General features: G+C 41.7%; 1 protein-coding gene across 2 annotated transcripts in view; it reads right to left on the reverse strand.

The window, feature by feature from the left end:
- The window catches only part of LY96 (lymphocyte antigen 96), a 38993-nt gene extending 13425 nt beyond the window's left edge, over nucleotides 1-25568 (reverse strand). The window contains exons 1-3 of one of the 2 annotated variants that reach the window (XM_050802323.1): nucleotides 25311-25568; nucleotides 15772-15861; nucleotides 10529-10657 (exon numbers count right to left, since the gene is read on the reverse strand). In XM_050802323.1, the coding sequence (XP_050658280.1) occupies nucleotides 10529-10657; nucleotides 15772-15861; nucleotides 25311-25422 (331 nt within the window). In that variant the 5' untranslated portion in view covers nucleotides 25423-25568. The remainder of the gene's footprint in view (nucleotides 1-10528; nucleotides 10658-15771; nucleotides 15862-25310) is intronic. The other variant, XM_050802322.1, reaches the window with a different exon arrangement.
- Nucleotides 25569-25927: the final 359 nt, after the last annotated feature.

The following is a 25927-nucleotide window of genomic DNA, read 5'->3' on the forward strand; positions in this document are numbered from 1 at the left end:
AAGTCAGGTAGCGTGATGCCTCCAGCTTTGTTCTTTCTGCTTAAGATTGTCTTGGCAATGCAGGCTCTTTTTTGGTTCCATATTAATTTTAAAGTAGTTTTTTCCAATTCTGTGAAGAAAGTCATTGGTAGCTTGATGGGGATGGCATTGAATTTATAAATTACCTTGGACAGTATAGCCATTTTCACAATATTGATTCCTCCTATCCATGAGCATGGAATGTTCTTCCATTTGTTGTGTCCTCTTTTATTTCATTGAGCAGTGGTTTGTAGTTCTTGAAGAAGTCCTTCACATCCCTTGTAAGTTGTATTCCTAGGTATTTTATTCTCTTTGTAGCAATTGTGAATGGGAGTTCACTCATGATTTGGCTCTCTGTTTGTCTGTTATTGGAGTATAGGAATGCTTGTCATTTTTGCACATTATTTTGTATCCTGAGACTTTGCTAAAGTTGCCTATCAGCTTAAGGAGATTTTGGGCTGAGATGATGGGGTTTTCTAAATATACAATCATGTCATCTGCAAACAGGGACAATTTGACTTCTTCTTTTCCTAATTGAACACCGTTTATTTCTTTCTCTTGCCTGATTGTCCTGGCCAGAATTTCCAACACTGTGTTGAATAGGAGTGGTGAGAGAGGGCATCCCTGTCTTGTGCCAGTTTTCAAAGGGAATGCTTCCAGTTTTTGCCCATTCAGTATGATATTGGCTGTGGGTTTGTCATAAATAACTCTTATTATTTTGAGATATGTCCCATCAATACCTAGTTTATTGAGAGTTTTTAGCATGAAGGGCTGTTGAATTTTGTCGAAGGTCTTTTCTGCATCTATTGAGATAATCGTGTGGTTTTTGTCTTTGGTTCTGTTTACATGATGGATTATGTTTATTGATTTGTGTATGTTGAACCAGCCTTGCATCCCAGGAATGAAGCCAACTTGATCTTGGTGGATAAGCTTTTTGATGTGCTGCTGGATTCGGTTTGCCAGTATTTTATTATGGATTTTCACATTAAGTTCATCAGGAATATTGGTCTAAAATTCTCTTTTTTTGTTGTGTCTCTGCCAGGCTTTGGTATCAGGATGATGTTGGCCTCATAAAATGAGATAGGGAGGAGTCCCTCTTTTTCTATTGATTGGAATGGTTTCAGAAGGAATTGTACCAGCTCCTCTTTGTACCTCTGGTAGAGTTTGGCTGTGAATCCATCTGGGTCTGGACTTTTTTTGGTTGGTAGGTTATTAATTATTGCCTCAATTTCAGAGTCTGTTATTGGTCTATTCAGGGATTCAAGATCTTCCTGGTTTAACCTTGGGAGAGTGTATGTGTCCAGGAATTTATCCATTTCTTCTAGATTTTCTAGTTTATTTGTGTAGAGGTGTTTATAGTATTCTCTGGTGGTAGTTTGTATGTCTGTAGGATCAGTGGTGATATCCCCTTTATCATTTTTTATTGCACCTATTTGATTCTTCTCTCTTTTCCTCTTTATTAATCTTGCTAGTGGTCTATCTATTTTGTTGATCTTTTCAAAAAACCAGCTCCTGGATTCATTGATTTTGTGAAGGGTTTTTGTCTCTATCTCCTTCAGTTCTGCTCTAATCTTAGTTATTTCTTGCCTTCTGCTATCTTTTGAATTTGTTTGCTCTTGCTTCTCTAGTTCTTTTAATTGTGATGTTAGGTTGTTGATTTTAGATCTTTCTTGCTTCCTCTTGTGGGCATTTAGTGCTATAAATTTCCCTTTACACACTGCTTTAAATATGTCCCAGAGATTCTGGTATGTTGTGTCTTTGTTCACATTGGTTTCAAAGAACATCTTTATTTCTGCCTTCATTTCGTTATTTACCCAGTAGTCATTCAGGAGTGGGTTGTCCAGTTTCCATGTAGTTGTGCAGTTTTCAGTGAGTTTCTTAATCCTGAGTTCTAATTTGATTGCACTGTGGTCTGAGAGACAATTTGTTGTGATTTCTGTTCTTTCACATTCGCTGAGGAGGGCTTTACTTCCAATTGGAAGTATGTGGTCAATTTTGGAATAAGTGCGATGTGGTGCTGAGAAGAATGTATATTCTATTGATCTGGGGTGGAGAGTTCTGTAGATGTCTATTAGGTCTGCTTGGTGCAGAGCTGAGTTCAAATCCTGGATATCCTTGTTAACCTTCTGTCTTGTTGATTTGTCTAATATTGACAAAGGGGTGATAAAGTCTCCCATTATTATTGTGTGGGAGTCTAAGTCTCTTTGTAGGTCTCTAAGGATTTGCTTTGTGAATCTGGGTGCTCCTGTATTTGCTACATATATATTTAGAATAGTTAGCTCTTCTTGTTGAATTGATTCCTTTACCATTATGTAATGGCCTTCTTTTTCTCTTTTGATCTTTGATGGTTTAAAGTCTGTTTTATCAGAGACTAGGATTGCAACCTACTCTTTTTTTTGCTTTCCATTTGCTTGGTAGATCTTCCTCCATTTCTTTATTTTGAACCTGTGTGTCTCAGCACATGAGATGGATCTCCTGAATACAGCACACTGATGGATCTTGACTCTTTATCCAATTTGCCAGTCTGTGTCTTTTATTTGGACCATTTAGCCCATTTACATTTAAGGTTAATATTGTTATGTGTGAATTTGATCCTGTCATTATGATGTTAGCTGGTCTTTTTGCCCATTAGTTGATGCAGTTTCTTCCTAGCATCAATAGTCTTTACAATTTGGCATGTTTTTGCAGTGGCTGGTACTGGTTGTTCCTTTCCATGTTTAGTGCTTCCTTCAGGAGCTCTTGTAAGGCAGGCCTGCTGGTGACAAAATCCCTCAGCATTTGCTTGTCTGTAAAGGATTTTATTTCTCCTTCACTTATGAAGCTTAGTTTGACTGATTATGAAATTCTGGGTTGAAAATTCTTTTCTTTAAGTATGTTGAATATTGGCCCCCACTCTCTTCTGTCTTGTAGAGTTTCTGCCAAGAGATCCACTGTTAGTCTGATAGGCTTCCCTTGTGGGTAACCCAACCTTTCTCTCTGGCTACCCTTAACATTTTTTTCCTTCATTTGAACCTTGGTGAATCTGACAACTATGTGTCTTGGGGTTGCTGTTCTCAAAGAGTGTCTTTGTGGTGTTCTCTGTATTTCCTGAATTTGAATATTGGCCTGCCTTGCTAGGTTGGGGAAGTTCTCCTGGATACTGTCCTGAAGAGTGTTTTCCAGCTTAGTTCTATTCTCCCCATCACTTTCAGGTACACCAAACAAAGGTAGATTTGGCCTTTTCACATAGTCCCATGTTTCTTAGAGGCTTTGTTCATTTCTTTTTACTCTTTTTCCTCTAAACTTCTCTTGTCGCTTCATTTCATTAACTTGATCTTCAATCACTGATACCCTTTCTTCCACTTGATCGAATCGGCTACTGAAACTTCTGCATGCATCGCAAAAGTTCTCATGCCATGGTTTTCAGCTCCATCAGGTCATTTAAGGTCTTCTCTACACTGTTTATTCTAGTTAGCCATTCATCTAATCTTTTTTCAAGGGTTTTAGCTTCCTTGCGATGGTTTCGAACATCCTTCTTTAGCTCGGAGAAGTTTGTTATTACTGACCTTCTGAAGCCTACTTCTGTCAACTTGTCAAAGTCATTCTCCATCCAGCTTTGTTCCATTGTTCGCGAGGAGCTGTGATCCTTTGGAGGAGAAGAGGCGCTCTGGTTTTTAGAATTTTCAGCTTTTCTGCTCCGGTTTCTCCCCATCTTCGTGGTTTTATCTACCTTTGGTCTTTGATGATGGTGACGTACAGGTGGAGTTTTGGTGTGGATGTCCCTTTCGTTGATGTTGATGCTATTCCTTTCTGTTTGTTAGTTTTCCTTCTAACAGTCAGAACACTCAGCTGCAGGTCTGTTAGAGTTTGCTGGAGGTCCACTCCAGACCTCTTTGCCTGGGTATCACCAGCAGAGGCTGCAGAACAGCAAATATTGATCCTGATCCTTCCTCTGGAAGCTTTGTCTCAGAGGGGCACCCAGCTGTCTGAGGTGTCAGTCAGCCCCTACTGGGAGGTGTCTCCCAGTTAGGCTACATAGGAGTCAGGGACCCACTTGAGGAGACAGTCTGTCCGTTCTCAGAGCTCAAACACCGTGCTGGGAGAACCACTGCTCTCTTCAGAGATGTCAGACAGGGACATTTAAGTGTGCAGAAGTTTCTGCTGCCTTTCGTTCAACTATTCTCTGCCCCCAAAGGTGGAGTCTAGAGACGCAGGCAGGCCTCGTTGAGCTGCGGTGGGCTCCACCCAGTTCGAGCTACCCACCACTTTGTTTACCTTCTCAAGCCTCAGCAATAGTGGACGCCCCTCCCCAAGCCAGGCTGCTGCCTTGCAGTTCGATTTTGGACTACTGTGCTAGCAGTGAGCAAGGCTCACTGCTGAGCCAGGTGCGGGATACAATCTTCTGGTGTGCTGTTTGCTAAGACCACTGGAAAAGTGTAGTATTAAGGCAGGAGTGTTCCAATTTTCCAGGTACAGTCTGTCACAGCTTTCCTTGGCTAGGAAAGGGAAATCCCCTGACCCCTTGCACTTCCCGGGTGAGGCGATGCCCTGTGCTGCTTTGGCTCACCCTCCATGGGCTGCACCCACTGTCCAACCAGTCCCAATGAGATGAATCAGGTACCTCAGTTGGAAATGCAGAAATCACCCATCTTCTGTGTCAATCACTCTGGGAGCTGCAGACCAGAGCTGTTCCTATTCGGCCATCTTGGAATGGACCCTTCCATTCTTTTCTTAGGAAGTTAGCTTGAAGCTTTGCCCACAATGAAGAAGGCAAGAGGGAACTTAGGAAGGGCGAGGGAGAACAGAACCCCTTCTTAGGCTCTCCTCTCCTCTTCCCAAAAGGTGTCCATGCAGCTCACTCATGGTCCAGTCTAGTTTTCCTGGCAACTATGCAGGCAGCGGGATCCGAGCCTCAGATGGTATTGTACATTGAATTGTGTCCCCCAAAAAGATATGTTGAAGGCCTAACTTCCAGTGCCTGTGAACATGACCTTATTTGGAAACAGGATCTTTGCAGACAGTCAAGTTAAAATGAGGTCATTAGGGTGGGCCCTAGTCCAATATCCGTTATTAAGAAGGGGAAATTTGGACACTGAGATAGGCACACATAGGAAGGAAGACCACAGTGAAGGGCCCCAGGAAAAAGATGGCCATCTACAAGGCAAGACATGCCATAGGCCACCAGAAGTTAGGAGAGAGGCCTGGAACAGATCCATGCCTAGCTCCTGCAGAGGAAGCATGGCCTCATTATCTTGGTTTCAGACTTCTGAACTCCAGGGCTGTTAGATGATAAATTTCTGTTTTTCTAAGATATTCAGTTTATGGTACTTAGTAACAGCAGCCCCAGCAAAATCCTGGTAACAGAACTTACAGGCTTATGAAATTTTTTTTAAACAAGATCTTGCTCTGTTGCCCAGGCTGGAGTGCAGTGGTGCAATCACAGCTCACTGCAGCCTCCACTGCCCAAGCTCCAGTGATCCTCCCGCCTCAGCCTCTCAAGTATCTGGGACCACAGGCATGAGCCACCAGGCCCAGCTAATTTTTGTATTTTTGGTAGAGACGGCATTTCACCATGTTGTCCAGGCTGTTCTCAAACTCTTGATGTCAAGCAACCCACCTGCCTTGGCCTCACAAAGTGTTGGGCTTGCAGGCATGAACTACCATGCCCAGCTCAGGCTTATTAAATTTAAGATGCTTTGAAATATCCATCTATTGATTCATAAATGTGTTTTTGAAAGAAACAGATATGTGTGTGTGTGTGTGTGTGTGTGTGTGTAAAAACTGGTGAGATTATGGGTAACTTTTACTTTATAACTGCTTGTCCATATTTTCTAAATATCGTATCATAAAGATGTATAACTTTTATAACAACCAAAAGGAAAATTATTTTAAACATAGATATGTATGGTACTTGCAAATTTGACTCCCAAATTTCAAGGGACTCTTGCTACGTCAATGCTTCTTAAATCAGAAAGTCCTAAGTTCTGGGCCCACATACTCAGCTGCCAGATGGCCATGTTTATTTGAATGTTCCAAAATTACCTTGAGCTTAACATGCCCAAGCCAGAACTCATTATGTTTCCCTAAAAAAAAAAAAAAAAACCTGCCTGTTCTTTTGTACACATCATCTCAGATAATAGCACTTCCATACATCCAGTCACTGGCCCTCAAGTGTGGTGCTTTTTTTTCTTTATCTTTTTTTTTTTTTCTTTTTTTTTGAGTCAGGAGTACAATGGTGGATCACAGCTAGCCAAGACCTCCTGGGTGCAAGTGATCCTCCCACCTCAGCCTCCCAAGTAGCTGGACTAAAGGCTGGTACCACCACACCCAGCTAATTTTTTTTTTTTTTTTTTTTTTTTTTTTTTTTTTTTGAGAGATGGGGTTTCACCTCCTTGCCCAGTCTGGCCTCAAACTCTTATCCTCGGCCTCCCAAAGTGCTGGTATTACAGGCAACCAGCCCAAGAGGTTCTTGATCTTACCTAATCCTTGCCTGCCACATTAAATCAGTGTATCCTGCCTATTCTGTCTCCCAAAACGCTCTCTTTCATCTCCTGCCTGCTACTCCCTGGCTGCCATCACGTTCACCCTTCATGGTCTCTCACAGAGCCTCCTGGATGCTCTTCCTTCCACCCAAGTTTCCTGCCTCAGCCTACCCCCACCTCCTGCCATATGGATGCTAGTTATCTGCAAAAATGGAAATCTCAGTGGGTCATCCCTGCCCACTGACTATAGGATACAGGCCAATATTTTGCGCATGACTTATATGCTCACACTGCCCCCTTTTCTAGGCTCATCTCCAGCAATTCCCCACAAGCACATTCTGCTCCAACTACAAAAAAACTACTCTCCAAATAAACCATACTCTTTCATGACTAGATGTGTTTGCATATGCTGTTTCCTCTCCAGGGAATGTTTTTCCCCATCACTCTCTGATGCTTTCAGATTCAAGACTCTAATAAAATACTCCATTGAAGGCTTGTCTGACCAGCCTGGGCAATATAGTGAGACCCTGTCTCTACAAAAAATTTAAAAATGCCCAGGAGCAATGGCTCACACCTGTAATCCCAGCACTCTGGGAGGCTGAGGCAGGAGGATCACTTGAGCCCAGGAGTTCAAGACCAGCCTGGGCTCAAGATAAAGTGAGACCTTATCTCTATTTTTTAATTAAAATAAAATTAAATTTAAAATTAGGGCCGGGTGCAGTGGCTCACATCTGTAATTCCAGCACTTTGGGAGGCCGAGGCGGTCGGATGGCCTGAGGTCAGGAGTTTGAGACCAGCCTGGCTAACATGATGAAAACCTGTCTCTACTAAAACTACAAAAATTAGCTGGGCATGGTGGCATACACCTTTAGTCCCAGCTACTCGGGAGGCTGAGGCAGAATCACTTGAACCCGGGAGGTGCAGGTTGCAGTGAGCTGAGATTGCACCATTGCACTCCAGCCTGGGAGACAGAGCGAGACTCCGTCTCAAAAAAAAAAAAAAAAAAAAAAAAAATTAGCTGGGCATAAACCTGTGCCTGTAGTCCTTGCTACTCAGGAGGCTGTGACTAGACGATGACTTGAGCTGAGGAGTTTGAGGCTGCAGTGAGCTATGATTGCACCACTGCACTCCAATCTGGGTGATGGAGCAAGATCTTTTCTCAAAAAAAAAAAACACCTTATCCCAGTTTTTCTGCCACAGTTATTTAGTAACTATATAGTTAAAACTAATAACCTATAATTCTATTGCTAATAGAACTATATGTTGTTTACATATACTTTTTTACAATTAATTTACAATAAAATTATATTTAGTATAATTATATGTACATATAATTTTATTGTATGGCAATGGCTCACACCTGTAATGAATTTACAATAAAATTCATTACAGGTAATTACATGTAATTTTATTGTAAATCTTGTTTTTGTGACAGTATTTCCCAGAATGGAGTGACTTTTTTTTTTTTATACTGATTTACCAGGTACATGTGCAATCTCATTACCTGCATAGGTTGTGTAGTGGTCAAGTCAGGGCTTTTAGGGTTCCCATCACCCAAGTAACATATACCCATTAACTAATTTTGCATCATCCACCCCCTCACCCTTCCAACTCTTCACTATCATTCCACTCTCTAGTACATGTGTACACATTTTTAGCACCCACTTATGGGTGGGAACATGCAATATTTGACTTTCTGTGCCTGGTTTGTTTCACTTAAGATAATGGCCTCCAGTTCCATCCATGTTGCTGAAAAATACATGATTTCATTTTTGTAATGGCTTAATAATATTCCATTGTGTAAATATACCACATTTTATTTACCCATTCGTCTGTTGATGAACACTTAGGTGAACGCCATACCTTTGCTATTGTGACTAGTGCAATAAACATATGAGTGCAGGTATCTTTTTCATGTATTGATTCCTTTTCCTTTGAGTAGATACCTAGTAGTGAAATTGCTAGATGGAATGGTGGTTCTATTTTTAGTTCTTTGATAAATCCCCATACTGCTTTCCATAGAGGCTGTACTAATTTACATTCCCACCAAAAGTGGATGAGTTCTCTTTTCTCCATATTCTTGCTAACATCTGTTACTTTTCGTCTTTTTAAGAATAGCCATTCTGACTGGGGTAAGATGATATCTCATTGCAATTTTAATTTGCATTTCTCTGACGATTAGTGATGCTGAGCATGTTTTAATATATGTGTTGGCCATTTCTATCTCTTCTTTTGAAAAGTATCTATAAGTATCCACTCATGTCCTTTTCCCACTTTTTTTTTCTTTTTTTTTTTTGAGACTGAGTCTCACTCTGTCACCTGGACTGGAGTGCAATGGCATCGTCTCACCTCACTGCAACCTCCACCTCCTGGGTTCAAGGGATTTTCCTGCCTCAGCCTCTCAAGTAGCTGGGGCTACAGGCACATGCCACCACACCTGGCTAATTTTTGTATTTTTGGCAGAGACAAGGTTTCCCTACGTTGGCCAGGCTGGTCTAGAACTCCTGACATCGTGATCCACCTGTCTCAGTCTCCCAAAGTGCTGGGATTACAGGCATGAGCCACTGTGCCCGGCCACTTTTCCCACTTCTTAATGCGGTTGTTTTTGTTGTTGTTGTTGTTGTTGAATTGTTTGAGTTCCTTGTACATTCTGAATGTTAGTACCCTGTTGGATGAATAGTTTGTGAATTTTTTCTCATATACTACAGATTGTCTGTTCACTCTATTATTTCTTTTGCTATGCAGAAGCTTTTTGATGTAATTAAATCCTTTTTGTCTACTTTTGTCTTTATTGCCTGTGCTTTTGAGATCTTTGTCATAAATTCTTTGTCTAGACCAATGTCCAGAAGAATCTTCCCTAGGTTTCTTCTAGTATATTTATAATTGCAGATCTTATGCTTAAGTTGTTCATCCATCTTCAGTTGATTTTTGAATGTGGTGAGAGATAGGGGTCCAGGTTCATTCTTCTGCATATGGCAATCCAGTTTTCCCCAGAGTGACTTTCTGAGCAAGGAGATCCTACCATTCAACTTCAGATAACCAGAACCTAAATCATGATTTGCCCAAATTAGGTTCAATAGATGTTTATGGAAGAAAGTGGGAGGAGGGAGAGAAGAAGTAGACAAGCTGACTTGAGTCTGACACCTCTGAGGTCTCAAGAAAGAGAAACTTTGAAGATTCAGGTAAAATATCAGTGTAATCCCACAGAGATTGTGTAAAATAATTGTAAAACAGTTGTGCAAAAGAAATGCACAATTTAAAAAAAACAGTAATCTGCTAAGGGAATTTTTTTTTCAAAGAGAAAGCATGACACAGTAGAAGAGTCATATCTTAGAGTTAGGAGGCTACTCTGTTACTAGTTCTCCAAATGACCATGGACACCTTACTGAGCCACTGCAAACATCAGTTCCCTCATTATAAAGATGACAGGACTGGAAAATCAGTAACAAAAGAAGGATTCTTATTCTGAACACTGTACTAGGCTTTTTTTTTTCTTTTACACACATTCTCTAATTTAATTCTTAAAACTATTTATGATGTGTTTTACTTCCCCATTTTATAGCTGAGGAAAATGAGGCCAAGAAGAGTTAAATATTAATAACATGCTGAAAGTCACATTGCTGGTAAACGGAAAAGCTGGAATATAGTTTTAAAGTGGTAATTCCTTTTTTAAAATTTATTTTTTACTTTTATTTTTTATCCCTTGGTGCAAGATCTCTGTAAGGGTCCTAATTTCTGGATGTTATGATTCTGTAAATAATTCCAAGGAGGAACATAAAGGCAGAAGTCACTGAAGAAACCAATGACTGTATAGAAAATCTGGTGGGTTACTATGAAAAATATTAACAATACAAATCATATAAGTGTCATCTTAACAATTCAAGTACATAATTATAAAATGCTATTTAAGCTGCTAAAAGTAAAAACTTTGGATAGAAAAAGAATTATTACCAGAAAAGGAAGTTTTCATTTTCAATGTATTTAATTTTCACAACATTTTCATAAGGAATTATTTCCTATTCTAAAAGTAATATGAACTGAACACTTACCTCCCTTCAGAGCTCTGCAAAAAGAATAATCATCATCAGATCCTCGGCAAATAACTTCTTTGCGCTTTGGAAGAGTCATGGAGTTGACAGTTATGTAGAGATTGAAATATAATTGCTTTACATCTCTCCCTTTAAAAGAAAAACTCCCATTAGGTCCTCAAATAGTAGATTCTTTTATACATAATGATTAACATTTATTGTATAGTTAAAAGGGGCCCTGTGCTTTTCTTACATTATTTCATTTAATCATCACAACTATCTAAAAGGTGGGTATTATTACTCTTCTTCTGCAGATGAGAAAACTGAAGTTCTGAGAGGGCAACTAGTAAATCATAATCAAATACAATGTTCCACGGTAAAACTATGCATGCTCTGCCTAAAAACAGAAGAGCCTTCATAACTTCATAGAGAAAACTATGAAATAAAGACATAAAATGTCTAGTTCTAATCATGGTTCTGCTAGAAAATTCAAAAGAAAAGAAAGGGAAAGGAAAGACAGTGAGACAGTCAACTTTCTAGGAGTTCTGATGAAAGAGTTCTTGAGAATAAAATAGAATCTTTTGATGAAAAATAAATATATGGCTATTTTTTAATTTCCTTGTGATCTCCGTATTTCCAACTACCATGAAAAATTCCAGTAATCAATGCATTTTTCTCAACTCTTCCAACTTATTCAGTTGGCCCAAATGAAAAAGATGCACAATCCTTTTCTTTCTTTTTCTTTTTTTTTTTTTTTTTTTTTTTTTTTTTTGAGACAGACTGGAGTGCAGTGGCATAATCTTGGCTCACTGCAACCTTCGCTGCCCAGGTTCAAGCGATTCTCCTGCCTCAGCCTCCCGAGTAGCTGGGATGACAGGCGCCTGCCACCACGTCCAGCTAATTTTTTTTATTTTTAGTAGAGATGGGGTTTCACCATCTTGGCCAGGCTGGTCTTGAAGTCCTGACTTTGTGATCCACCCGCCTCAGCCTCCCAAAGTGCTGGGATTACAGGCATGAGCCACTGTGCCCAGGCAAAAAAGATGCACAATCCTTTTCACAATGAAAACAATTTTGCAACCACTACCTCACTGAAAATATTTTCCTAGTAAGATCACCATGACTCATTATAACCATAATCAAAAGACAACTTTTCTAACTTTAATTTGAACTTGGCTATGCTTAATAGAACTGCCTGCTTCTTTCCCTAAACCTTCTTTGGTGTTGGTGCAACCACTCTCTTCCAGGTGTCCTCCAATCTCTCTGACTCCTCCTCCTCAGTCTATTTCATTGACTCCTAGATTTCTCCAGGTTCTAGCCTCAGTTCTCCTCAATTTTCACTCTGCACACTCTCTCAGACCAAATACCACATAAGGTGACAATTCTCAAATCAACTTTAGTCTCAACCTTTCTCCTGAGCATTGATCCCATGTATTTATTCAATATCTCTACTCAAATGTTGCCCAGTTACCTTACCCAACAGATCTAAAAGTGATTTCCTCCTCTTCATCACCAAATTGGCACTAGAATTCCCAGTCCTAGTAAATCTTTCTAACCTCCTTTTCATACCCATTACCGTGCTGCCTTCATGCAGGCCCTCATTGCTCTGAACCTGAAGCACCACCAACCTTCCTAATTTGTCTTCACTTCTCAACTTTCAGGGTAGGTTGTGGAGAAGACTATCATGGGGTCTGTTTCAAACAGTGATTCCATGGCCTACTCCATGGACTTTGGCTTGAACTTCTCCAAAAGCAGGGCTGTGTGTAGAAGCTGAAAGACCGTTTTCACAAGGAATTCCTGGAGACACAGAAGCACAAGACAGTGCCACCGTGGTGTCCAGTGACAATGCAGGGCAAAGGACCTTCTTCCATTTCTTCATGAAACACAGCATGATTCCAGTCTTCAATAACTCCAGGAAAGGAAGTCCTGCTTTGACAACTCAATAGTTTACGTTGTGAGAAACTCCTTGGCCTTGGACACCCCTGTGGTCATGTTAAGAACATGAACAATGGCAACAATGAGACACCACTTTTGTGGCTCAGCAGGCTAGGGATGTCAATGTGGGTGTTGGAGTGAGGGACAAGAAACATGGGCTGGGCACGGTGGCTCACGCCTGTAATCCTAGCAATTTGAGAGGCTGAGGCGGGCAGATCACCTGAGGTCAGGAGTTCGAGACCATCCTGGCCAACATGGCAAAACCCCATCTCTGCTAAAAATACAAAAATCAGCTGGGCGCGGTGGCAGGCTCCTGTAATCCCAGCTACCAGAGGTAGAGAATTGTTGGAACCTGAGAGGCGAAGGCTGCAGTGAGCCGAGATCACGCCACTGCACTCCAACCTGGGTGACAGAGTGAGACTCCGTCTCAAAAAAAGAAAATAAACATGGTGGCTGTCATGTGGTATATAAGAGGACTGTTTTTTAGCTTACCAAAGACAATTCCAGGAACTTCCAGAAATAACCTTAAAGGAAGCTTATGCTCCAGTTCTATTTGTCAATCAGTTAATAATATACAAATAATTTACTAGCAAGGCTATGACATCTCAAAAGATATCATTTCCATTCTCAACCTATTTTTGGTTCAAGTTTGTATTTGTATCTCCTTCCGAATTCAAGTAGAAATAAGGCCATAAAAATAAGGTCGATTTCCATGAATGTGGCCTCACACTTTATACCAACATTATAGTATATTCTATGGAAACTCAGGTCATAATTGCACTATAAAAATGTGACTGAATAATTATTGTGTTGATAAATTAATATAATTTGTTATATAAATGTCATATTTAGTGAGAAATTATAAAACATTTGTGATGCCATTGAGATATGTTCCTCAAATTTCCCTTCAAAAGCAGCTGCTGTGAGGAGAGTAGCTGGCAGACAGTCTGCAGCTGCTGCACCTTCACATCTATCTCAGCACTCAGCCAGAGGCCACCCTCTCATAGGCTGCTCCTATAATGATCCAGCACTGCAAGGACCCTAGAGCCAGGCTACTCCCGCCTGTCATGGGACTCTTACGACAGGCATTCTGCTCTGGGGCTCCCTATGTTGCTCAGGCCAAGAGTGTCTCAGGGATGCATTCTGGTCTGAGGGTTATCCTACTTAATTCTCCTTCCTCCCTTCTCTCTTTTCAAAGTTATCAGAGCTGCACCCCAATCTGAATTTTCTCCTAGCCTACTCTGGCTTCCTTTATTGTTCACAGGTGTTTCCTCCAAGAAATCTCTAGCCTAATTCCTTCTTAATGTCTGCTTTTCAGAGAACTCTAAATGATTTCGTACTGTCTTATTATCTTGGCCTGGAAAGATACAACCTGTTTCCTGTGTGTAAGGGGAAGGGATTCAATTGAAAGTGAGATTACTCATTATGTAAATCATCCTTTATGGCAAATGCGTAGGGGTAAAACCTGCCAACAGACCAGAAAACAGAACCTAGGAAAAAGGAAGAAACTGTAGAGTCTTAGCCAAGCAAAACTTTAGATTATTTATTTTATCCTTGGCCAGGAAATTGGAGGAAATAGAGTTAATCATCCTTTGCTCTGGCTGTCACTAAGCTCTATTCCTATCACTTCACTTATACCATACTATCTGCAGATTTGTCTCTCCTATTGCACTGATGGATTCCTGAATTTCAAGAGAATGTCTTATTGGGTGGGCACGGTGGCTCACGCCTGTAATCCCAACACTTTGGGAGGCCTAGGCGGGTGGATCACTTGAGGTCAGGAGTTCAAGACCAGCCTGGCCAACATGATGAAACCCCATCTCTACTAAAAATACAAAAATTAGCTGGACGTGGTAGTGGGCGCCTGTAATCCCAGCTACACAGGAGGCTGAGGCAGGAGAATGGATTGAACCCAGCAGGCAGAGACTGCAGTGAGCCGAGATCATGCCACTGTACTCCAGCCGGGGCAACAGACAGAGACTCCATTTCAAAAAAGAAAAAAAAGAAAAAAAGAGAGAGAGAGAGAATATCTTATCAATGAATTCACAGTGCCTAGCACGATACTTATAATTTACTAAGCATTTTTTAGTGAATAAATGAATGCAGATACGGAGTGTCAAAAAAAACAGGTTGAACAACTAGAATCATGAAAATTAAAACACAAGTTTATTGTCTATCATTCCTGGGTTCTCAGTTTCGGGGATTTTGTTGTTGTTGTTGTTTTTCATTTTTCTGGTAAGCCAGATAACTAATATCGGGGGAAAATGTTTAAGCTTATTTATGTAAAACTACTCTGTAAAGCATTAATAGAAAACAAGCTCCAAATCTAAACTAGGATGTGAATTATGGTGATGATGATGATGATAAAGATTAAAACTAAAGTTTTCTGGGATTCCAGAGCTTACAGGCAATAAGCAATGTTGGGTAACTGGTAGGAGAAGAAAAAGTTTTGTGTCTGCACAGAGACTGAGATACAGCCCCATGCTATCACCCCACCTGTGTTAGCTTTTTCTAAGCTGATAACAAGCAGAGTCAGAGAGAGGAAAACCAAGACACAACGCAAAGCAAAACAAAACACATTGCCTTCTGTCATCACATTATTACTGTATTTTTCTCTAGAAAGACCATCTTTAAAAAATTTTAAAGTCCTGGCTTGCTCACACACAGATCTTCCACTAATGGAAACCCAATATTACTTATAGCTAATGATTGACAAAGGATATACCTGTAAAATTATTGGACATCTGAAGTTATTTCCATTTCTACCCACATGTTCTTGTGTAATCCTCTCCCAATAGTATGGACTGGCCTAGTGATTTGCTTCTAACCAATAGAACACAGCAAAGGTGATGGAGTGTTACTTCCATGATTATGCTACATAAGATTGTGAATTTTGCCTAGTTAGCTGACTGTCCCCCTTGCTGGCTTTGAAAAAGCAAGCAGCCATATTGAAAATGTCCATGTGGTAAGGAACTGATGGTGGCCAACAGCCAGCAAGGGACTGAATACTAACAACTGAATACTGACAACAGCTACGTGAGCTTAGAAGTATATATTTCCTAGTTGAGCCTCAGAAGGGACTCCAGCCTGGCAAGCACCTTGATTGTAGCTGTATGGTAGACCTGGAAGCAGACACAGGTAAGCCATGCCCAGAATACTGATCAACAAAGATGATGAGATAATAAATGTGTGCTGTGTTAAGCCACAAAGATCATGGTAATTTGTTATATAGCAATAGATAATGAACACAAGTATATTTGAAACACAATCATTTATCATTGATATTTCTTAACTCCTTTGATTGGTCTATAAAAGCAAAAATTTGGACTTACTTGGAATGTAGAAAATGTGCAACAATCCTCTGGATCCCTTCAATTTTATGCAGGGATTAACATTAATTGAAATTGGGTATTGCATTTTATCTAAAAGCAATAAAGATAATGTCAATAAATTACTACAAATCATCTCCAATAAGTTTAGTATTCTGGATATCAGCCTTTTAAGATGAATTTTGCATTAAAATCATAAAATAAGAAAAATTGATGACAGTTGAAAATGTCTCCCCAGAGAAATGACATCAGCAGCATGGCAGAATCAGAAGCCCTGAACTCTTCTTGCCTCCACTAGCACAACAATTTACAGAAAAATTCCCTTTGTGAGAAATCAAACTAATTGAAAGACTCCTGCACCCAAGGAGAACTCAAAACCAGATTCAACAAAGCCAGTAGGGAGACTTGGGACATTCTTTAACCAGAGATTATTACCCTGGTGTGGTGTTATACAATCAGGAAGAGACCCCCCCACCCCAAGCTCCTAGCTCCACCCATGGGAGGAAAGAAGTTGTTTCACATGTCCAGAACCCCAACTTTTTCACGAGGGCTCCCCAGAGGATTGGCTTCTGTCTTGCCAGTCTTGGAGTTCTGATGAGTCTGGCACAGTCTACCACCCAGGGGAGAATAAAGGCAGTGTCTTGGGCAGATAGGCATCATTGATCCTCCCCTCTGCTCAGCACAGACTGAGCAGATGAAAAATCTTAGTTCTCAGCTTTCTCCTGGGGAGGGAGAGTTAATCCATGCATCCAGCACCCCAACTTCTCTGGGGATCCCCAAAACACTTACATCTTTCTCATCAGTCCTAGAGCTCTGACAGGTCTGGCATAGTCTAGCTACCTGGCAGGGGAATGGAGACAACAGCTTGGGCTGGTAGATGCCACAGTTCCCTCCACCACCCCATCTCTGGCTCAGCACGGAATAGGTGGACAAAAAAACACAGCTGCCTGCATCTCCCTGAAGTGAGAAAGAGTTGGTAGCGGACCCCAGAATCTCCAACCAGGCTACTAGTGAAGTGGGAAATTAAAGAAAGAAAGAAAAATAAAAATAAAATTAAAAAGAGAAAGAAATAAGCTTTCCTGTATTAGGTCAACTCATCTCAAAGGTGGTAGCAGGCAAGGCCCAGCCCCAGGAAAAGTCTTGATAAACACTATCTGAGAAGCTAGGACACAAAGGAATGTGCTCAGCACTCCCTCAACATAGGGAGAGGAAAAACAAATTTTCCTTTCTTTTATGGTATGAGTTTATAGATTCTTGCTCTCTGTAACTAGTAACTTCAAGTATTCTGTTTTATTTAAGAAGTACAGTGAAGGTCATGAGAAGCCTGAGCAGGCCTGAACTATAGCCATCTGGGCACCATGGTGAAGATTATGAGATAAACCACTGCAAGGCTCTTTTGAGCAAAACCTAGATAACAGACATCTGGGTTGCATAGTAATGGTCATGTGTAATCCTGAGTTATAAACCTATCACAATTTGATTAATTGTTCTGCCTCTATATCCTTGCTTTCATGCCACTGTAAGCCTGCTTCAAGCTAGCCTACCACCTTTTAGAAGTGTGTATAAAAGTCAAGTGCTGTCTTTGTTCTGGGCCCAGTTTTTAGATGTTAAGTCTGCTGGGTCTGAGTGCATTCAATAAAGATCCTCCTGCTTTACCCTGAGGTCTCTCTCATCCTCCTGATTCCCACAACAATAGGTGTGGGTTATGTTCCTGTGTGAGGCCAATTTGTGAAGACTGAAAGAGATGTCTGCTTTGTAATGTGCAGATGCCAAACAGAGAAACAAGTAAAATGAAAGATCAGGCAAAGATGTTTCAAACAAAGGAGCAAGACACATCTTCCTCACTTATGCTAAGGAAATGAAGTTATACGATTTACCTGACAGACAATTTGAAATACCTCTTATAAAGATGCTCACTGAGGTCAAGAGAACAATACATGAATGCAGTGGGAACTTCAATAAGAAGAAAGAAAACATTTTAAAAGACCACACAGAAATCATGGAGCTGAAGGCTGGGCACGGTGGCTCATGCCTGTAATCCCAGCACTCTGGGAGGCCAAGGCGGGTGGATCACCTGAGGTCAGGAGTTCTAGACCAGCCTGGCCAACATGGCGAAACCCCATCTCTATGAAAAAAAATACAAAAATTAGCTGGGCATGGTGGCATGTGTCTGTAATCCTAGCTATTTGGGAGGCTGAGGCTGGAGAATCACTTGAACCCAGGAGGTGGAGGTTGCAGTGAGCCAAGATTGCACCACTGCACTCCAGCCTAGATGACAGAACAAGATGCTGTCTCAAAAAAAAAAAAAAAAAAAAAAGAAAGAAAGAAAGAAAAAGAAATCATGGAGCTGAGGAACACAATAACTGAACTAAAAAAGTTCACTAGAGGGGTTCAGCAGCAGACTAGACCAAGTAGATGAAAGCATCAGTGAACTCAGAGATAGATCACTGCAAAAGGATTCAATCAGAGGAGCAAAAGGAAAAAATAATTTAAAAGAGTGAAGAAAACTTAAGGTAATGGTGAGATACTACCAACCAGAACCATATATGCATTATGAGAGTTCCAGAAGTGGAAGAAAAAAGAACAGACTACAGAAAGTTTATTCAAAGAAATAATGGCTATAATCCCAGCCACTCAGGAGGCTGAGGCACAAGAATCACTTGAGCCCAGGAGGCAGAGCTTGCAGTGAGCCGAGATCATGCCACTGTACTCCAGCCTGGATGAAAGAGCAAGACTCTGTCTCAAAAAAGAAAGAAAGAAAGAAGGAAGGAAGGAAGGAAGGAAGGAAGGAAGGAAGGAAGGAAGGAAGGAAGGAAGGAAGGAAGGAAAGATTGAAAACTTCCCAAATCTAGGAAAGAAAATGGAAATAATGGAAATACAAATCCAAGAAGCCCAATGAAATAGTTTTTTTTGTTGGTTTTTTTTAAATATGGGGGTCTGCTCTGTCACCCAAGCTGGAGTGCAGTGATGTAATCATAGCTCATTGCAGCTTCTAACTCCTGGGCTCAAGTGATCCTCTTACCAATAGCTGGGACTACAGGTGCATACCACCACACTCAGCTAAGTTTTTTATTTTTATTTTTACTTATTTTTATTTTTTTTTTATTTTTATTTTTTGTAGAGATGAGGTCTCACTATGTAGCCCAGGCTGGTCTTGAACTCCTGGACTCAAGTGATCTTCCTGCCTCAGCATCCCAAAGTGCTGGAATTACAGGCATAAGTCACCACATGTGGTCTGTTTTTTGTGTGGTTTGGTTTGTTTTTAATTAAAAAAAAAAATGTAGAGGCCAAGTGTGCTGGCTCATGCCTGTAATCCCAGCACTTTGGGAGGCCAAGGCAGATGGATGGTTTGAGGTCAGGAGTTCAAGACCAACCTGGCCCACATAGCAACACTCTTATCTCTGCAAAAAATACAAAAATTATCTAGGCATGTCAGCACAGCATGTGCCTGTCATCCCAGCTATTTGGGAGGCTGAGGCACAAGAATCACTTGAATCCAGGAGGTGGAGGTTGCAGTGAGCTAAAATCACACCTCTGCACTCCAGCCTGTATGACAGAGCGAGACTGTCTCAAAAAAAAAAAAAAAAAAATTGTAGAGATGGAGTCTTCCTTTGTTGACCAGGCTGGTCTCCAACTCCTAAAGTGTAGAGTTGTTTGTGTGATTCAATTTAAGTTGTCATTAGCTTAAAACAGACTGTCAAAACTATAAGGTGTTGCTATGTTTGGAATGCATTCCCTGAAGTTCATGCATTGGAAATTTAATCCCCAGTGCAAGAGTGTTGAGGGGTGGAACCTCCAAGAGATGATCAGTTCGTGAGGGCTCTGCCCTTATGAATGAATTAATGCTGTTGTTGCGGGAGTGGATTAGTTATTGTGGGTATGGATTCCTGATAAAAGGATGAGTACAGCCTCCTTCCCCACCCCTCACACGTGCTCTTTTGGCCTTCTGCCCTTCTGCCATGGGATGATGCAGCAAGAAAACCCTTGCTAGATGTTGCTCAATGTTGGATTTCTCAACAACCAGAACCATGAGCCAAATAAATTTCTGTTTATTATAAATTATCCAGTCTTATGTATTCTGTTATAGCAGCAAAAAAACAAATGAAGATAGAAAATTGGTGCCAGAGAAGTGAGGTGTTGCTATAACAGGTACCTAAAAATATGGTAGCAGCTTTGAAAATGGATAATAGGCAGAGGTTGGAAGAGTTTGGAGGAATAGGCTAGAAAAAATTCCATATTGCCATGAACAGAGCATTAAGGGCAATTCTGATGCAGGCTCAGAAGAAGGGAAGAAATGTAGGGAAAGTCTGGAAATTCTTAGGGATTACTTAAGTGGTCATAATCAGAATGTTAGTAGAAATGTGGAAGGTAAAGGCAATTCTGATGAGGCCTCAGACACAAATGAAAAACAAGGTATTGGAAACTGCAGTAAAGGCCATCCTTGCTACACAGTTGCAAAGAACTTGATGGACTTTTGTCTGTTCCCTAAAACTATGTGAAAAGTAGAACTTAGGAGCAAGGATCTATACTGTCTGGTAGAAGAAATAGATAAGCAGGAAAGTGCTCAAGGTGCTGCATGGCTTCTTTTGGCCACTTATAGTAAAATTCGATAACGAAATTAGTATGGATAGAAGGGAGCCAAGTGTTCTTCTACATCAAGACAATGGGAGAATGACCTGAAAGGCATTTCAAAGATCATTAAGATAGGCTAGGACTTTGAGGGCAAGGTCATATATAAAAAGCCCACAGTCAACATCATACTCAATGGTGAAAAACTGAAAGCTTTTCCTCTAAGATCAGGAACAAGGCAATGATGTCCATTCTCACCACCCTTGGTCAACATAGTACTAGAAGTCCTAGCCAAAGCAATTAGTCAAGAAAAAACAAAAAAGGCATCCAAATTGGAAGGGAAGAAGTAAAATTTTCTTTTTGCAGATGACATGGTCTTATATATAGAAATCCCTAAAGACTTCATTAAAAATTGTTACAGCTGGCTGGACATGGTAGCTCGTGCCTATAATCTCAGCACCTTGGGAGGCAGAGGTGGAAGGATCACATAAGGCCAGGAGTTCAAGACTAGCCTGGGCAACAGAGCAAGACCCTGTCTCTATTACAAACTACAAAAAATTTTAAAGAAAATAAAAATGTAAAAAATTGTTAGAACTAATAAATGAATTCTGCAAAATTGCAGGATATAAAATGAACCTACAAAAATCAGTAATGTTACTATATACTATCAACAAGCTATTAGGCCTGGTGCAGTGGCTCATACCTGTAACCCCATCACTTTGGGAGGCTGAGACAGGAGAATCACTTGAGTCCAGGAATTCAAAAAAAAAAAAATTAGCCGGGCGCGGTGGCGGGCGCCTGTAGTCCCAGCTACTCAGGAGACTGAGGCAGGAGAATGGCGTGAACCCCGGAGGTGGAGCTTGCAGTGAACCGAAATCGCGCCACTGCACTCCAGCCTGGGCGACTGAGTGAGACTCCATCTCAAAAAAAAAAAAAAAAAAAAAGAACAGAAATTTATTTCTCACAGTTCTGGAGGCTGGTAAGTTCCATGTCAAGGTACTGGCATCTGACAAGGGACTTCTTGCTGTCTCATCTGGTGGTGGAGGAGCAAAAGGGCAAGAGGGGGCAAAAGCAAGAGACATACGGGGGCTAAACTTGTCCTTTTATAAGAAACTTACTCCCTCAATTATGACATTAATTTATTCATGAGAGGAAAAGCCTCCATGGCTTAATCACCTCTTAAAGGTCCCACCTCTTAATATCATCACAATGGCAATTAAATTTCAACATGAGTCTGCAAGGGCACAAAATTCAAAACACAGCAGCAAGCCAAGGAGAGAGGTCTCAGGAGAACCCAATTATGCAGATACCTTGATCTTGGACTTCTACCCTCCAGAACTGTGAAAAAATAAATGTTTGTTGTTTAAGCCATCCAGTCTGTGGTATTTTGTTATGGCACCTGAACTAATGAAGACACTGTAGCCCTGAATCAGTGGCTCAGGCCTGTAATCCCAGCACTTTGGGAAGCTGAGGCAGGGAGATTGCTTAAGTCCAGGAGCTCAAAACCAGCATGGACAACATGGCAAAACTCCGTCACTACAAAAAATTTAAAAATTAGCCAGACATGATGGTGCAGGTCTGTCGTCCCAGCTACTTGGGAGGCTGAAGTGGGAAAATCACTTGAGCCTCAGAGTTTGAGGCTGCAGTGAGCCATGATTGTACCATTCCACTCCAGCCTGGGTGACACAGCAAGACCCTGTGCTTAAAAAACCATACACTTAGATGCCCAGCAGCTTGACCAAATGGAAATCTAGCTCTGCTTTTTCATGGAGATCATCGTCACAGTGAATCAGAGGTTGTTGTCACCAACACCCTCACAATAGTACCTAGAGGAATCACAATGGTACCTAGAGGAATCAGTGCTTCCCACAGATAATGCATTTTTGGCCTGGTGGGATGGATTCTCTCAGGCCGGGAAGGCAGTCATATGGCAGTGGGGACGGCAGCAAGCAGCATCTTGCTGTAGATGTGTATTCCAGTGGCTTGCCCACAGTCCCTTTGTCAGTGGGGCAGCAGGAAAGGACCACAGGATTTCTCAGAGAGAAAGAAGGAAGATCCTCCTTCATAAAGTCAAATCAAATTAGCCGGGCATGGTGGTGCACACCTGTAATCCCAGCTATTTAGGAGGCTGAGGCGCGACCATTGCTTGAACCCAGGAGGCAGAGGTTGCAGTGAGCTGAGATCATACCACTGCACTCCAGTCTAGACAGAGTGAGACTGTCTCAAAGAAAAAAAAAATTAGAAAGTCAAATAAAAAGATAAACCAATGGTGATGGTTTCACAGCAATGTGCATATACTTAATACAATTGAGCCAAACACTCAAAAGTGATTAAAATGTGAAATTTTAAGCCAGGTGCAGTGGCTCATATCTGTAATCCCAGGACTTTGGGAGGCCAAGGTGGGAGAATCTCTTGAGCCCAGGAGTTCTAGACCAGCCTGGGCAATATAGCAAGACTCCATCTCTACAAAAAAATTAATGATTAGGCCAGCTGTGGTGGCTCACGTCTGTAATCCCAACACTTTGGGAGGCCGAGATGGGTGGATCACCTGAGGTCAGGAGTTCGAGGCCAGCCTGGTCAACATGGCAAAACCCTGTCTCTACTAAAAATACAAAAATTATAGGTGGTGGGCACCTATAATCCCAGTTACTCAGGAGGCTGATGCAGGAAAATCGCTTGAACCCGGGAGGCAGTTGTTGCAGTGAGCCAAGATCACGCCATTGCACTCCAGCCTGGGCAACAAGAGTGAAACTCAAAAGAAATAATAATTAATTAATAATTAGCCAAGTTAATTAATTAACCAAGACACGTGGTGGCACATGTCTATAGTCCCAGCTACTAGGAAGGCTGAGCTAGGGGGATAGCCTGAGCCAGGGAGGTGTAGGTTGCAGTTAGTGGAGATCATGCCACTCACTCCAGCCTGCACAACAGAGCAAAACCCTGTCTCAAAAATAAATGATAAAATATTACAAAATGTGAAATGTTTTTAAAAGACAAATTGAGTTATTGTTAAGAAAAGACTAAAAGCTAAATAATAATACAAAATGTTATATCCATAAAGATCATATAAAGAGTGGCATAAGCCAGGTGAGGTGGTTCATGCTTGTAATCCCAGCACTTTGGGAGGCCGGTGGGGGCAGATCACAAGATCAGGAGATTGAGACCATCCTGATCAACATGGTGAAACCCTGTGTCTACTAAAATACAAAAAACAAAAATTAGCCAGGTGTTGTGGCATGCACCTATAGTCCCAGCTACTCAGGAGGCTGAGGCAGGGGAATGATTTGAACTTGGGAGGCAGAGGTTGCAATGAGCCAAAATCATGCCACCGCACTCCAGCCTGGCAACAGAGCAAAACTCCATGCGTTCGCACACACACACACATGCACACACACACAGAGTGGTGTAATTCGCACATGGTACAAAAGGGCCAAAGGAGGAAAGGGAAGTGGGGGCCAAGTAGAGTAGGAGCCTTGCTGGAAGAGCGGAATGCAAAAGGATCTTGTAGCATGGGGAGATTTTAGAGATACGTTGAGAGGGAATTCAGTGCAACCCACCAGGAGAAGAAGGGCCATGGTGTGTGACTGGCCACATTCCTAAGTCTCCTTCTCCTAATGTGGCAATTATCCCAATTTCCCGAAAGTCACTTTATATTAGCATTTGGCAGAGCATGTTTCTCAAGAGAGTTAACATACACTCCAAACTAAAAACCAAACAAACAACAAATGAAATTGAAAATGTTGTGGTTAAACAGGTGCCTTGGCCGGGCGCGGTGGCTCAAGCCTGTAATCCCAGCACTTTGGGAGGCCGAGACGGGCGGATCACGAGGTCAGGAGATCGAGACCATCCTGGCTAACACAATGAAACCCCGTCTCCACTAAAAAAAAAAAAAAAAAATACAAAAAAATTAGCCGGGCGTGGTGGCGGCGCCTGTAGTCCCAGCTACTCGGGAGGCTGAGGCAGGAGAATGGCGGGAACCCGGGAGGCGGAGCTTGCAGTGAGCCGAGATCGCGCCACTGCACTCCAGCCTGGGCGACAGAGCGAGACAGGTGCCTTTACTGCAGAACTTCTCAGAACTCAAAGTACATCTGTAAATCTCTCCCAGATGATTAGGCCATAGATCCTATTTTCCCAAAAGAATCTCAAAGAACTGGTATTTTGGGAAGCACCACTTTAAACCTTCCGGATAGTGCCAGCGGGTGGAAAAGGGCAGCCAATCCATGGTGAGCCGCACGGTGGAAAGTACCGAACCAAAACAGCTGTCAGGCCTGACACTGTGCCTTCAGACCCGAGGACGCTTGCTAATGAGCAGCTGGGGCAGCGGACAGTGATACAGCCAGTGAATAGCACTAGGGTATGGCTGACTCCAAAAAAAAATTAAGAGTATTGTCTTTACGTGACCCTGTGCTAAAAAACTTCACCTCACAACACCCTTATCAAGTAGGCTATAAACTTTTACGTTAGTGCTAAAAAGGCTGGAGTACTTTGCTTAAGGTCACACAGCTAGTGACAGAAACAGGCTTACATCCAGTTAGGGAGATGATTCCAAGAGCCCTCAAAAGTCACAGCTTGGAGCAGAAATCAACTACAGGAAGCAGCTGGGATTGCTCTACCATCTCAAGAAGAAGAACTAGTAAGTGTCAAGGCTGAGGCGAAAGCTCAGAAGCAGACGGTTTTACTGAAACTGGGCAGAACCCGAAACTGGGCTCAGGGTAGAGAAAGATGACACAGGGAACAGAAGCACTTGGAGGTCAAGCACAGCACAGTTTAGAGACTCGCGAGCTCCGTGAAGGGTCGAAAAGATTCTCACGGGGTAGCTGCCAGCTATTGCTTTTCCTGCTGGCGGCGTCCGCCACAGCAGCTGGAACACACTGACATTTCCTGTGTTCCAGCCACAACAGTGTAAGGTTCTTGTGAAAACTTACCCTTAAAATAGTTGATGTTACAATTATTTGTTTTGCAGTTTTACTTACCACAGTAGGTGTATGAAATACTTGCGTCGGATGAGTTGCAGACCCAATAGTGCTTCTGAGCTTCAGTAAATATGAAAGAAAATAGGGTGGAAAAAAACAGAAATGGTAACATGATTCAATATCTCCAAAACTTTACAAATGCAAAGAGGATCAATAGGTAATCATCAGACTCTTCCTTTTCAGTAAGCAGAAAATATTTAACTTAGTCATCGGTCACATGATTTCTGAGTTCCTATCCAACTGTTTCCTCTTTGTGTGTGTGTGTGTGTGTGTGCTTAACATTTGAGCACTTCCTGCAAAGGAAGAGAGAAAAATGATTTAGAATGTACTCTTCAAATACTTACTGTAAATGAGAGTGATCAAAGCCTTAAAAATAAAACAAGACACTTTGGCCAGGTGTGGTGGCTCACGCCTGTAATCCCAGCATTTTGGGAGGCCAAAGCAGGTGGATCACTTGAGGTCAGGAGTTCAAGACCAGCCTGGCTGACGTGGTGAAACCCATCTCTACTAAAAATACAAAAATTAGCCAGGTGTGGTTGGCGCACGCCTGTAATCCCAGCTATTCAGAAGGCTAAGGAAGGAGAGTCACTTGAACCTGGGAGGCAGAGGTTGCGGTG

Source organism: Macaca thibetana, chromosome 8, assembly GCF_024542745.1.
Source record: "Macaca thibetana thibetana isolate TM-01 chromosome 8, ASM2454274v1, whole genome shotgun sequence".
Classification (NCBI taxonomy): domain Eukaryota; kingdom Metazoa; phylum Chordata; class Mammalia; order Primates; family Cercopithecidae; genus Macaca; species Macaca thibetana.